This window comes from Diadema antillarum, unplaced genomic scaffold, assembly GCF_040938485.1.
Source record: "Diadema antillarum isolate AM-2024a unplaced genomic scaffold, OU_Dant_1.0 seq00001402_RagTag, whole genome shotgun sequence".
In the NCBI taxonomy this organism is placed as follows: domain Eukaryota; kingdom Metazoa; phylum Echinodermata; class Echinoidea; order Diadematoida; family Diadematidae; genus Diadema; species Diadema antillarum.
In genome coordinates, this window is record NW_027272157.1 from 321,395 (window position 1) to 337,709 (window position 16,315).

General features: G+C 38.8%; 1 protein-coding gene across 1 annotated transcript; it reads right to left on the reverse strand.

The window, feature by feature from the left end:
- Positions 1-299: 299 nt before the first annotated feature.
- LOC139709071 (uncharacterized) lies at positions 300-9,021 on the reverse strand. Its single transcript, XM_071621036.1, has 2 exons — positions 8,567-9,021; positions 300-3,830 (listed from the first exon to the last, which is right to left on the reverse strand). Exon 2 carries the CDS (start codon positions 3,019-3,021, stop codon positions 1,549-1,551), a length of 1,473 nt encoding a protein of 490 aa, XP_071477137.1. The 5' UTR covers positions 3,022-3,830; positions 8,567-9,021; the 3' UTR covers positions 300-1,548.
- Positions 9,022-16,315: the final 7,294 nt, after the last annotated feature.

Genomic DNA, 16,315 nt, shown 5'->3' on the forward strand with positions numbered 1-16,315 from the left:
GAAGACATGGCAGTTTGTGTCAATGCGGAGACATGCTCATACAACATGACAATATGGGTCATTATTGTCAAATTTAAGAACGTGTTCTTATGTTCGTTAACCTCATCTCCACCTACCTACACACACACACACAAACAAACACACAGACACACACCAAAAAAAAAAAAAACGCTTTGAAATCGAGGAACTCACTCTCCATGTGCATGCAATTCCACATCAAGAGCACATTGACTTTCTGAATATGATAAAATCTGACGAGCAGACTGACAAAATTTCATCTGAAGCGGCGATGACAGAGGTCCTCTTTAATGGATTAAATAAATGGAAACGGAATGCGTTCAATTATGAAACGCATTCTAATCTTTCGCACGATAATGTTTGCTCTCAGACATAATAAACAGTTCTTTTTATAATTCATGCCAGTTTGACAACGGGGATATTTTGTAGACAGCCAGAAAACATACATTGTGTACTTGGAGAAATGATTCAAAGGAGTCCCAAATTATTGATGAACAGAGGTGTCGGTATTTGACAAATTGCTGTAAATAATCTCTTGCGACAGTCTGATTGGCTTGTGCAATTGGTGACGAAACAAAAGGAGGTCAAAAATAAGATAGAGACCATTCAGACCTCCGTGATTTGGGAGAACAACTGCAGTGGCAACAAGTTCAAGCTAACATCATGGAGCTACAACACATGGAGCTGTAGCTTCATGAGAGTCAACAGTCATGACAACAGTCTAAAGTCCCTGTTTTGGCGGTCTCAATCCAAATTCCAATTTAGGGACAAGAGTGTATTTACTTCTGACACTTCATTTCTCAGGTCCCACATGCCATCATCCTCGTTTTACTTATACACGTACAATCACAAGTTGCCGAGTCTCTATCCAATTCAAAACACCAAAAAAGTTCTTTGTGAAAGGTCACCCCACGCTCATGGCAGCTCTGGTGAACAGTAAAATCAAAGAAACCGAACGTTGGAAATTTCAGAGGAATTGGACATAAAATGAAAGGTTACGGCATTTTTAAAAAATGTATTATGTCTTATCAAAAGTGGCATCAGTCACAACCACGTATTGAAATTCTAATGGGGCGCTCATGTCTTCACCTCGCAATTCTCTCATAGGTTTGTACATGAATTTAAAAAGACATTAGAGATATATTTTGGTCGATATCACGGAAATCATATTTCTATAGATCACTCCCCCTTACAAGTATTCTTTACCAGGAACTGACAACTTAATAATGAGTTGATGTGAGGAATTATTTTCTATTTCATTCAACATAGAGAATTTAGTGAAGATTTTTGAACAGCTCATTAAGAAACTTGTGACTTGCGGGGGACATCAGCACCTCATCGAATTTGCACGTGTGAGAATCGGGATTTTCGGTGATTTTTTTTTTCTTCTTCTTCTTCTTTTATGCTTGATCTGAATGAAATTTCGACCGTTCTGGTTGTTTCATATACGTCTTTTAGCTTGACAGAATAACAGTCAACTTAAACATGGGATGGCACTTCATCTTTTAAGACGAACGACTCCACAAAATCTTAAGAAACTTTAATGTCTGGGAGAGCATCTCTCTCCTGAGTTGATCGATTGTCGGTTTGTCCGCTCTTCGACGGCGTCTTCCATTTCGAGACATCTTCCTCTATATTAGACAACGGCTTCGATTTACCGTGTCCGTGAGGTGGCGAGTTCAACGTCGACAAGGAAGAAGTCCGTCGTCGGTTGGAGAGCTTCCCGCCTGGTACGGCCATCTCGACCCCGTCATCTCTGGACTCCGAGATACTCCTGAGTTTGGTCTTACCGTGCCGTCCTCTGGGACTCCTACCGTGCGCTCCCCCTCGACCTGCCCGCAGGATGATGGCCAGGGTAGACATCTTGGTCTTTTGTCCAGACACATCCTGAGCGATCTCCGGCAACGGCGGTGGCTTGGCGGGACGACGAAAGTTCGACGTGTTCTGGACAGAATAAGCGTCCATGATGTTAGACCAGGCGCGCCTCATTTGGCGGTCGCTGTCGGCTCGATCCGAACTAACGGTGATCGGCGCATGTGTCTTGCTCGATACGAAGGACACCGCATATTCCTTGTCGTCTGCAGCTTGGGATGCTAGTCCCAGCAAGGTGATGGCAGAATCTATCGATTTTGTCCTTAGATCTAGATCATTGTCTGTACGAGCCGAGCTCTGCAAAGAGCTGCTACATGATGACTTCAAGATGGGTAGATGAGGCGATGATAGTGAGGGCAAGTGTGTGACTACGTGGGAAGGGGACGGAGACAGCTTAAACTTTACATTTTTCTTGGTAAGATTTGGCAGCGATGCGGTTTTCGCCTTCAGCTTGGATAGTTTTTCTTTTCGTTTGGTGGCGTGATCGATTGGCGGGAAGATCATGTAACGTTCTCTCGCTTGCTTCTTTGCGTGCGACTCCTCTTCCTCCTGTCTCCTCTTCGCCTCGGCCGCCCACTCGTCCGCGTTCATGTGCATCAGACGGTCACAAATTCTTGGGTTGGCTTTTCCGCGCTCCAGCAGCACGTCCGCGATTTCTATCAAGCCGTGGCGTCTGGCATACAGCAGCGGCGTCAACCCGTCCTTGTCGGCGATGTCGACGCTCTGCTGTCGCAGCTCCATGAAGTCGAGTACCATGTTTACAGCTTTGATGTCCGTACTCACCACGGCGTGGTAGAGAGCAGTTCGTCCATGTTTGTCCCTACCCATGAGATTGACAGCGCTCACACCCGCCTTTTTCAAAATAACTTGCATCAGGTCGAGGAACCCGAGCCTGCAGCATTGTTGGAAAACCGTTACGTCGTCGGCGTCCGATTCAAGCATGTCGGCGTCGTGATGGATGAGGAAACGGAACATGTGATTCCGCCTGTCGGGATCCGATATGCCCAGCGCGGCCATAAGCGGCGTTCGCCCATCATCGGTTCGGCCGTTGATATCCACTCCCTGGTCGAGCAGGGCCTTGATTTGGCGGTATCGCAGCGTCAACACGGCGTCCGTCAGTCTCGCGGTCATCGTGACAATCTGCACCTCGCACCACTAATCATCGTTCAAGATTTCACGCCGGGCAGGTGATCAGGAAGGTCGTTTCACTCACAAGTTCAATGGCACAATGCGAACAATTTTCCACCTGGCACACACACACACAAAAATGCATTTTCGGCTTTGAAAGCTCAGTATTTCCTTTTTGTCCAGTCAAACGCTGAACTCAGGCAAAAACAAAGCAGCAATACGTGAAGGACAAATCATCATTGGTTCTTGTTTCGGGCAGGACAACAACAGAACAGCTGCCGTAGTAAAGAATGATGGTAGAAAAAAGTCAATATATGTCGCCTGCCACAGTGATTTCTCATCCCTCTCAGAACAGAAGGCGAATAACCTCGTCCATTTCCCGCTCGCGATCCTTTCACGACAGCTCCTCTACCACGGGGGAAATAGCGGCAATTACACTGTCACAATCATGCGTGCGAGCGATCGAATCCTCACATCCGCAGAACACACAAGGACATGATGTCCGTACGCGTATCACAAAATATGGTCTTTGGTTTTGTTTGCTTAGAATCATTTCCCCCTCAGCGCTAGAAGATGATGGATCACTCCTGTGTCATCGATGAGGTCGAAGGTCAGTCGTCTCAAGTTGATCATTTCTCTTCATTTTTTACCCCACATAATTTCGCTGTCCCCTTTTCTATTTGCTTATTTCTTATCGAATTTTCTTCTTTGTTCGCATTTTCCTCGTTTCAGCTCACTCAAAGGAATGTGGATTTGTTGATCCGTTGTCACGGTAACGCAAAGCTCTCGCTGTTTAATTCAGGCGGGCACTCCTAGTTGGGAGAGAAGGGTAGATTGCGTTAGAAGACAGGGGAGAGGCAGTTAAAACATAATGAATGAAACAGCAGTTACAATAGAAAATCATTGTCATGGCTGGGGATTCAGTAAACATTTAAAAATAAATCTTAATGCTTGATTTGCTCTGAATACCTGTCCCTTCCACTGAAGCGTAATTCAAACACGCTCACATTTTACGTTCCCACAGACTGCTTTTAAATTGACTCTGGCTAAATCTTCAGCAAACGAACGATTCATCTCCAACCAGAATTATGTGTATGGGTTGACAAGGTTTCCAAGATACTACGATAATTGGTATCTAAACGCTATTATTTCAGAGATAATCTTAGAATTTGACTGAAGCACTTATCAAAGAGATGACGGACAGATCATAAGCATTTTTTTATGAGATCATGAGGAACCACTTTTGAAATATGAAAGAGCATGTCATTCTATGAGGAATTCAACGTTTATTTGATGAAAATTGGCTTTGAAATGGCTGAGATGTCCAAAATAGAGCGATTCCAATAAAGTGTGGGACCCACACTTTATTACGATCGCTTTGTTTTACTTTGTTTTTAGATGTTTCAGTCATTTCACACCCGATGTTCATCAAATAAACTTTGAATTCCTCTTAAAATGGTATGCTCTGTATACTATATCATAAGTGTTTTCTTGGTATCTCGCAAAACGTTACAAGCCCAATTCTCATCTCCACCAATACTGTATCATCCCTTTAATGAGTGAAACAATGCATCAGGAGCAGACGCAAATCAGTAACACAGTTGAGGAAAAATCAAGCTTCCGAGATTAGCGTGGCGGAAAAAAAAATCCACATTGTGCTGATGGGCAATCATCTGGTTGTTGTGCTTAAAGGGATAGTTTTGTATTGGTGGAGATGAGAATTTGGCTTTTAACTTTTTTCGAGATACCAGGAAACCACTTATGAAATAGTACAAAGGATAGGATTCTAGGAGGAATTCAAAGTTTATTTGATGAAAATCGGTTTTGGTACAGCTGAGGCACCCGGAAACAAAGTAAGACAAACCGATCGTAATAAAAGCTGGGTCCCACCAGGGAGGTGGTCTCACCTAGGTCCCACCTTTTATTAGGATCGCTCTTTTTAGGATATCTCAGCCATTTCAAAACCAATTTTCATCAATTAAATATTATAAATAAATATAATGAAATTACACGCTCTTTCACATTTGATTTTAAAAAAAACCTCATTATCTCACCAAAAAATGTGAGAAATCTGAAGTTAGGTCTCAACAGAAACTGCACAATTCCTTTAAACCGTGTTTAATTCTACTACAACACAACCTGTCAGATTGCTCACTTGCATCGTCATTAACGTGTTTACTCTTCTCTGGTTTCAGACGGCTGGAGAAAGCTTTTTTTTCAGAAAGCGCACGGAAATCGTAAAAGCTTGCAATCCAGATAAATGTATTTTGTTTGTGGTGCTGTTTTTTTTTTCTTCTTACATGAGTGAAAATAAAGAAATATATCCTTACTATAGCCCTTCAGTGTGGTTGACTGTACTTTTGTGATAGGAGACTCGTGCTTTTGTATTTTTTTATATTTCTGTTTTTTGGGTTTGTTTTTTTGTAGTAAAAGTGTGCGTAGGGGTGGGTTCCAGCCGCCCCCGCCCCCGAGTCCCTGATATAAATGGAGGTCTATATTATAAAATTTGCGTTTGTGGTGTGTTTCATGGGAAACATTATATTTCTAGAATCCTTATTATATTTCTTTGCCTAAACTGCTCTTGATCGACAATTATTACACTGCTTGTAAGTAGGCCTATATAAAAATCACTCGATATATTCCAGTTAACAATGTAACATACTACTCGTGGTTTTTATCATAACATGATGTAACTTTACTATGCCATGTTACTAATATTTCTCCTATTTAGGCAAGAATTGTTTTTTCTGTAAAAATGATCAAAATATTCAATATCATCCGAACATTGACAGCATCGCGCGTATTCAGTATACATTTCACACGTTGTTCAGTATCAGTATTTAAACATTTACCAATTATGTTTACCTTCATTAATATAGTTTGTATAGTGTTCAATGTCATAATCACCACTCAAATAGTTGACGGTATCTTAAATAAACAGTGCACTTTGTATATTGATCGACATTCCTGCCTGTCAATTCAACGAGTACGTTTCAACAACCCCAGTAACCTGTATCGTCATGTGAATAGACATGTGTTTATACCATCAGTGAATTCTAATGTAACCTCAATTAACAATATTGCTTCTCATGGCTGAAATAAAAAATGCTTGGGGTTTACTGTACCATTCATAGCAAGAACTAACGTATGCAAACTGGAGAGTGACCATGCAAGTACACTAATACTGGAATGCAGTTGGTTGGGAATAAGTAACTGTCATAGGCTTATTCAGCGAATTGAAGAGGGAGATGATATTTTGATGTTCTCAACGCCTCATTTTTTGTTGACCGGAAGATTAGTCTGTATTTCATCGTCGGGATTATGTTCCACGGAGACTGAAAAGAATCCCCTCTGGAGGACCGTAAAAGTAAAAAAAAAAGTAAGCATAATAAATAGATAACATTAAAAAATAAATAAATAGATAAAAAACTCTTCCGGACAGGCGGATTTTCCATCTACATTCATTATTACCGTCTCATTGTTACAAGAATGACAAGTCATTTTGTCATTACGACAAGTCACCACAATATTCTGATAGTGTTTTCTGTAAACAAAAAACAAAAAACCGCTAAATATATAGCATATGATTGTGATATTTATATCTATCGGTGGTCGTGACTCCAAAACTGAGAAGTTGTGATGACTCTGGTGCAGAGTCTAATATTTCTGACAAAGGGAGATGTTTCTATATACTAGATTCGAGAACTGCGAAAGGGCGAGATGCCGTCATGTGATCATAAATTGCTGCATAATTTTATATCCTGTATGTTTTAGCTCCGTTTGGCTTATTGAAGCTGTCAGTGTCACATCGTGAGTGAACACACGGCAGGTTGCCGTTTAATGAATGAGACTTGGTCATTGTCGAGTGAATAAAACAAAATCGACCGAGACCGTTGGTCAGAGCACGAACAAAGCTAATTGGAAGCAATTAAGGCACGGATAAAACCACAAGAATCGACGTGGTTTATCACATCCGTGACTCTTTCGTCCAACGTTAATAAATTCAAGCATAGTTGGATTGAGGGAAACAACGAGGCCATTACACCCGCGCAGCTACTAAATGGACTGAAGAGGGGGGGGGGGGGGGGGGAGGGGGAGGTCTGGTTGAATATTTAATGTCATGTTACGAAGTTTGCCTAACGGTGACATTCTTGGATAAGTCCAAAGTATAACCTGTCTTATGAGGATAGATGTATATGTATTGCAAATACAATGTACATCAAATAGTTCCCGACGAACTCATTACGACCAATAAAGGTGCTGTTTATGGCGTTAATATTTACACGTTGAAGCGTAAGTGCGGTAGTTGTTGGTTTATTTTATTATCTTTTCACGAACGGCGAATTTAATCTTTCGGTGTGAAGGCTCACAGTGTTGATCAGTTGAACTGATATAGCACGTAAATCACTGATGTTCAAGATTAGCACACTAATTCTTCACGAAAAAAATAGGAAAACGAGAGATTGTTCTAACTTCTATAACTTAACACAGGAGATGTGCCCTAGTTTTCGAAACCTTTGGAGTCGGATATGTTTACGTCACCGCAGGTGTGAAAAAATGTCAAACGATGGAAAGTAAAGACTTGACTTACAACCACCAGTTCTTCATGATTGCGAAACTTCAGCAAACTGATCAATCTGTTTTATAAATTTTGGTGAACATACATGTATGTTCGGACATAAATGTTGTGCACAATTTACATCTCCGCGCAAATTACCTTGTTAGCGGGTACTAAAAGTCAAACAGCTGACCAAGCTGATGTTTTAAACTTTGCTCTTGATATTCCTTTGTTAAAATCTTCAACTTATTCGCTTTCATCTTGTTTTACATATGATAAAGAAACATATAATAAAGATTGGCATATTCAACGCAAACAGACATGAAATGAATGTATTCAAGTGCTAAACCGTTCTTATGACATGTATGAAACTGATTAAGTGTCTGTCCATAGTGTACTCGTAATCTTGTTATCTACAGCTTCACAGACTACTGTTGAACTTTTGATCACATTAATATGACAATAAACTGGCAATCACATTTCTGAGTATAAAAGGGGTCATCGTTCAGTGTGGTTGCAAAACTATAAAGATGATGTCATATCTACACAGAAGGGCGTATATTTACAATACATGATTGTGTTGTGCTGCCTTATTAGAACTACGGCATGAATAAATTTGCATCAAACATGTGAGACAATTAGAACTAAGATTGGGTAATCGATAATGGTTTTATGGTCGCTCACTGATCAAGACTCTTGTTTCAAGGCTTAGAACATCAACTATTCAAATGTCCTTATCAGAAATAACACAGATAGCCAAAAACGTATAGACGAACCATTTAAGTAGACTTGATAAAAGTTTGGAAGGATTCAAACATGGCAATTATAATATGTCGACTTGATAGTTAGAAGAGCGATATTACTTGAGTACAAGACGAGAACGGCATACTGGATTGTAGTAGCTTAATTGAATACACCTGGCTGGTTGATCTCATCGAAATTCCTGACCAGGTCACCTTGTATACAGGCAAGAAATTGAATATTACCTACCTGTAGGCCTGTAAAGTTGGATCTCTCCGAACACCGCGAGTCTGTGGCAGCTGCACGTTTACTGCATTTTGCATGCAGTACTGCAACATATCGGAGTGGCCCAACATTTCATGATGATAATCCCAATAAGTGGGGGTCTATTGACCGGTTACTAAGGAGATCGTCCGCGGGCGATGCCAGTGCCATGAAAGGCGCTGCACAGATGGGTGAGTCTGCTCAATTCGATGGGATTGATAAAACCCTTATAAGTCGCGATAGCCGCTTAGGCGCCATGACCACGCTGACGCGAGATTCGATGCCTGTGAGCCTTCACTCATTCACCTCGGTACAATCTCGAAAACCTTTCAGAAATGATCAGTAATACAGTGTTCATACACTCAAAACGTATTGATAGGGAGTCAGCATCCCGACGCGGCAAGGTCAACTGCCACAATACCTAGGAATAGAACACGGTTGACCCCCGTCACAAGAAGGAGCGGTACGACTCACAGACGAGAGGTGCTCTCGAGAACTTCACGCACCCGATCACAACAGCTCGGGCCGATCCATTTTCTTTATGCATTGACAATACAACATATACTTGTAAACACTCGTCGTCTTTACTATAAAACGCCGCCCCGCATACTAGACGGTGGCTGAGGCGGAACGCTGGTGGGGTCCACAGTAGATCGATGCACTTTCTGAACAATGGGCGTCTCTCTCCATAACACGACAAGAACTTGCTCCCGATAACAATCAGACGTATTGTTTTGAGTCGGTCTAGCTCCCTGCCAATCCTTCATGTTAGGGAAGGAAACTTCGATCCATTATCCTCATTTAACCGTTTGGCTAAATTTAGAGTCACATAATACACACCGAAGACATTGGACAGAAGAGGCACATGGCGTGTGTCAGACAGTGATACAATAATGATACGGATGATATTTATCAGATCATCGAAAGAGAGAGGGAGAAGAAAAAAAAAACAGATAACATGAGTTTTCGCCGACAGAGGAAAATCAATGAAGGGGAAAACAACAATGGACAAACAACGAATATACGGGTGAAACAGATTATTGATCATTTTCTGCACAATCCAGAGAATATTTGATCATTATCATATATCTCCCTGTCGGTGCTACAGAAGTAACGATGAATGTTGTCAGTATCGAAAATCTGCGCTGGTTTTGTGATATGAAGGAAGGGTTGTTAAAAAGAAAAAGGAAAAGAAGAAAACACTAGCAATGCTGCATTTCGCACCGATGATAAGCTCTAGAACTTAAAGGTACTGTTGACCACTGGGAGCCGTGATTTAAAAAATGTTCAAGCTATCACATTTGATGCATATGAGTAGGTCAGTTGTATCACAAAACATTGTACATGTATACCATATAAAAAAATTGCGATAAAGTCTAAAATATAAGGAGATACAACTATTTTTCTCAATAAACCATAACTGTAGATGGTTTATTCTAGAAACAATTTTATTATAATTATTGATGACATGTTGTATACATTACATCGATTTTACTGATTAACATTTTTACATTTCTTTGTTTCTTTCATTACATTTCATTTCGTTTCATCTCTAACTCATATTTCATAACTATTTGAAGCATGAAAGCTGGGTTTTTGTTTCATCTGTAGATGGTAAAGAATGCTTTAAAAATTCAAAAGAGTGTGGAGACACTGCCAGAATTGATTTGACTGGTTATAAAAGAAAACGAAGCTGCGTGTTCAGGTTGGCATTGAGAGATCATATAGATGCCAACAAACAAAACGGTGAAAGTATTTCAGAAGTGGAAAAAAAATTGAAAAAGTAATGGAATTTTCAATTTTCACATTAAATTTTGACACAAAACCTGAATACCAGTCTCATCACGTTTTTAATTATGCAAATGAGCTGCTGATACCTCCAAGAAACATCAGTGAAGAAACACTTTATCATTTCTGTATCAACAGTTTTCAGCTCAAATAAGAAAATTAAGTGATTGATTGCAACAAATGTAAACGGGAACACAAATACCGAATGTCAAACAGCAACAAAAGATGAACAAAATTTGAGGGCGCTCCATCGTCTAGTATTGATAACCATCTCCTACCAGACGGCAGAGGCCGCGTCCCTCTTTGTTTCAACGTGCATAGAGATTCCGTATCACAATAAGATATTGTTGAGAACGAAATCGATAATGATACGCACATGGCGAAGGAATGGATCAATGCGTTGAAGATTCGTAAAGACTGGGGGTTGGTTCACAGAACACCGTCAAATCAGACGTGAGCTAGAGCCGCAACAGATTCAAAATTGGTAAGTTTGATACCAATGGTAACTCGCTGCCCAGACGCACGAGTAGCCAGTCAAATTCAACTCCTCGATGACATTACATAGTTACCAGGTTTGGTCACGTGATTGTATGTGACGTCATTTAGTCTTATTCACAATTTGTTTTGAACATTAGAGATCAATAATTTACATCCCCTCAAAAGAAAATATTGTCTCGCTGAATGATGTCTTGTCTGCCTATTTGTTGACAATCACCGGGTAATAAAGTAATGTTATTGTTTAACACACTTTTTTATTTTTTTTATTCAACACATACTTTACTCTATCAGCTGATAGAGATTTAAAGTCTTAGCGAATCTAATGCAGCACACCTTAACAAACACAGTTTATGTGTGGCGTCATTTTACTCTGTCAATGTGTTGCCTATATAGGGCGCCTCACAATAATTCTCTTAGGCTTCCTCTTCTCTGCTCTCTACCCCATCTCCCTCCTTCCTCCCTCCCTCACTCTCTGTCTCTCTGTCTGTCTCTGTCTCTCAAGTATATATATATTGTATGTATATGAGATATGAGAAAGGAAGGAGAAAGCGGTGCGTATAGCTTTGACATCATTAGTCATTTTAATTCAATTCAATTCAACTGATTTTATTCTATGATAAAGTAATACAAAGCAATATACATAAAGCTTACATGAGTACATACTATTTTAAGGAACTTTGAATCACATAAGTTTCAACAAAACATGGATACAATATTACAATGATATCAACATTGGTTTTTTGTTAAATAAACAAGTAAGCAATACAATCAGATTTTGTAACTCTATATGGAAAAGAGGAGTTCACAAGAAAAGCATAGCTTGTAAAATTTGTGAATTACTCTATAGGAGATGAGGGCATCTCAAGGTCCGTCAAGGACTCCATGTAGGAGTTTTTTTTAGTATCATGGCGTCAGCCGAAACAAACAGAAATTAGGACTATGACAAGGACAAGAACGAAAGTAGGGACGGGACAGGCATTATTCCTCTCACTGTCCCTCCTTTTTCGGAAAAGTGCAAGAGTTGAAAAGTTGGTCTTCGCCGGGAATCGAACCCGGGTCTTTGGCATGGAACGCCAAGGCCTTAAACCGCTCGGGCACGGAGACGTCATAGCGGTTCAGGCAGAACCCTGTATGTATATGTATGTATGTATGTATATGATATATATATATATATATATATATATATATATATATATATATATATATATATGTATGTATAATGTGTGTGTGTGTTACATAAACTGCCTCTTGTCCCTTATACAGAATTCAGTGCTATATATAAATAGATAATCATTATCATCTTGATTACATGGGTAAACTATCTTACCTCATTTGGGATTATCATCTGCACAACTTTAATGTATACTTGAATTGATAAAGAGTCACAAAGGAAAGGGCAAATAGCATTTGGCAGCCGTTCTCTAGTTGCCTTTTTACAAGGGCAAGTTCCTCCTTAAAGCCCATTCCGCCTGGAGACTGGACGTACTACTAGTCGTCTTAATGGCAATTGCGTTTTGATGCAGATTTATAAAGGCGATACATTTTTAAATGAAACAACAGCAATAATGTCCTTAATTGAGCAACATTATTTGGAGTGGAACTCCGGCGTCAGTCCAACAACCTGACAGATTGAAGGATTCAGGTTTATCAAGGTGGTGTATCACGGTACCAACCATTTAATACGGTTATAGCTCTCATATCTTTTGCAAAATATTTCTCTGAAATCGTTGAATGTGAGTACACACTTCATTTGGAAACATTACCACTGATGTGCGCCCTCAATGAAATGAATCGTATCGCTGAGAATCTACAAGCGGTATCCTGATAAATGACTCACTGTTGCGATAGAAAAGACGTGTTCCTGCTAAAGGGACACATGTTTAGCATTTTGGGAACATTATAATTATATTCGAGAAAAGATGAGAGGGGTCGGGAAGCATCATTATCATCGATGATTTTTATACCCTATAATACCCTCGCCCATAGCAATCTACCTGACCTATGTCAAATGCACTCCCGCTCTGATTGCAATAGGAGTAAACAGAGGGTAAGTGCACAGGATGCCACAGGACCAGTCAAGCCACCAGTGAGACCCAAGACCGAGCTCGGTTTCGACAATCGGTATTCTTGCTCGTCGCTCACCCACTGCCACTGCTAACAGCAGCATGAGGGCCTTTAAGAAACTACCCATCTACCCCCTCGATGTCGGCACCCCCTGTTATGCTTACTTTATCTGTCATGACCTGCATTTAAGAGCTGTGACCATGGCTAAACCGCGATGGGTGCCATATACGTTTTTATTGGTTTGTTATTGCTTCAAAGTTCGATTAGTCATGACGGAGCATATCAAGACGGAATAGCATTAAAACAAAACAAAAATGCCGAGATTACGTGAATAATTATAGCAGATGACTGAACTACGGCTTGGCGAATTTACACGATCAGTCGGTTAAATTGTTAGATAAAAGTGGGCAAATATAAAGAACAAAAACCGTATTTAATCTTCATTCGGCGTCTTTTGTATACAAATACATCTTGAAAACTGAAAAATTAGCGAAAGTTATATCATATTCAGACACGACAGCATAACGTGTTGCATTTACTTTTAAAAAGTCAAACTTCGCATGTCAACTGAGTACATTGTAAAGAAGTCAGCCGTGCTTAAATGAATAAAAACACAAGACCAATTCCTAGTATAGGTATTATGTCATCACAACTGCGTATTTGGGAATTTTGAGTAATGCATGAAGATACCATTAAAAAGCACCGGATTATACTCCATAGAACAAATTTTAGGATGACAAAATGCGGGAACACCTATCGCCAGTGGAGGGCGCTGTTTCTTCATCTGAAAGCTTCATTGTGTTGCTCCTTGTATTGGTGTTGCTGTTATAGAAGTTGTGTTGTACAGGATTCGGCTATGGCGAATTTATGTTGTTAATCTAAGGATTCAGATCTTTTATCGAATATATGATTTGTCAATGACTGAAATAGCACAGCATGACATTTCTTGTTTCTGTTATCATGCCTGAGCATGCACAATAACGATAATAATAATTCATTCACTATAGATTATGCGATGTACACTCTTAGTTAATCAGTCATTATAATCAAAGATGCATATAATATTGTAAAGCCCACGAAGACTATTTTGAAACATGCACTATACAAGTAAAATGTATTGTTATGATGATGATGATGATGATGATTATCAATATCATCATCATTATTATTATTACTATTATTATTATTATTATTATTATTATTATTATTATTATTATTATTATTATTGTTATATTAAAATAGAATTGCACCGAACGCACTGGAACGTGAATTTAAATGCACTCATGGCATTGTATGCACTCTTTGTTGATGTGACTGAAACCCTAGTTCATGTTTCTTCTTTTTTAATGACTTTGAAAATTGGGTGAAGTCATTAAAACACAGTGATAAATGTTAAATCAATATCGTACAAAATTTAAGATAGATCTAAAATATTTTAGTTACCAATTTTTCATTAAAAAAGTGACATGGGTCACCATCACACATTTAAATTGTATGAGGTAGTGATCTTATTTCAACACTGGACAATCGGTGTTTGATATACAAATGTTTTATGATCTTATGTTGCCTCTCTCTCTCTCTCTCTTTCTCTCTGGAATATTTTGATATGAACTGTATGATTTTTATCTTGTTAAGTTCACCACAAAGTATGCAATTTGGGGGAGATTTGACACCGAGTATCCCTGTTTCGGGAAAATTTCTGTAACTTTGGAATTTCCTTATCTCGTTAGTTCTTTTTGAGCCCAATTTTCATGAAACTATTACTGTCCTGTTTATTTGATATACAATGTATTACCATACAGGGTGTATAAAAAAACACATTACACTTTTGAAAAAAATTGTCTAAATTACATTTCAAAATATTTTGAAGATTTTTTCACATTTATGGATACCCAATAGTCTCATTTATCAAGTGCAATTAACAAAAACTTTTATTCACGCTTGGCTGAACACTGACGGTCTTTGTCCAGAGTGTGAAAAATGACTTGTGCCAAATTGAAAGAAGATGGAAAATTCAGTCGGCGGTCCAAATAAGTGCTCCTATTCAAACAAATTGCTTTTTTGCTTAAAGCTTGATTATGTTATGATAGTCTGAGATTTTTTGTCAGTTTTATCGTAATTTTGATGATTTCATTTCTAAATTATTTGATGAGAATTAGAGTGTGTAATTACTTCAAGATCTTTAAAGCACAGTTTTCACAATACACGGACACATCAATACCATATGCCAGTTATTCATTAATGTGGTAATGGAACCAAATTCATCAACATTCAAATCATTCATCCTATTAATCAATCAATTGATTGACCAATCAGTCAACCAATCGATCAATAAATCAATCAATCAATCACTCTATCAATCAATCAATCAACCCATCAATACACCAACCGATATAACAGTTAGTTAGTCATTGAGTCGTTCAATTAGTGAATCAACTCAATAATGAATTAATCACTTTTCAATCATTGAAATAATTGATCGGCTGATTGAATGAATAAATCAACAAATAAATCAGTTTTTCAAACATTGATTAGCCTTTAAGCCACGGGGGATGGGGGGGGGGGGGGAAGGTGATATTCCCTATGTCGATCTGCTACTTTTTATAAACCATAGGCCTACATACAATTGTGACTGACTGATTGTTTGATTGATTAAATGAATGAATGATTGATTGATTGATTGATTGATTGATTGATTAATTAATTAATTAATTGATTGATTGATTGAATGCTTGATTGATTGGATTGATTGGATTGATTGCATTGATTGCATTGATTGAATGATCTGAGGATGCATTAATTTTGTACTTTTCTTCTTGACTGAGTGACTGGCATGTGGGTTCGATATGTCTGTGCATGATTTGTGATAACCGTGCTTAAAAGATCTTGATGTTGTTAATCAACCTTCCGTAACACAATGGAATCATTTAAAACGTGACAGAAAATTGCCAGAAAATTCCTAAACTGTCATAACATAATCAAAACTGTGAGCAAAAGAGCAATTTGTTTGAATGAGAACACCTATTTGGGCTTCTGGCTGAATTTCCCATCTTCTTTCAATTTGGTGCAAGTCATTTTTTCACACTCTGGACAAAGAGCGTCAGTGTTCAGCCAAGCGTGAACAAAAATTTGTTTTGTTGATTGCACTTGACAGATTAGACTATTGGGCATCCACTAATACGAAAAAATCTTCCAAATATTTTGAAATGGAATTTAGACAATTTTTTTAAAAGTGTAACTTTTTTTTGATACACCCTGAATAGTACTTCTCTTTCAAAGACATCGCAGATGACTTTCTTGTCCATTTCTCGTCATTGATCGTCAGTTACGTAAATATTTGTTTGTATCACACGCACTTTTTAGTTCCATTCTCTCCCTCTGTCT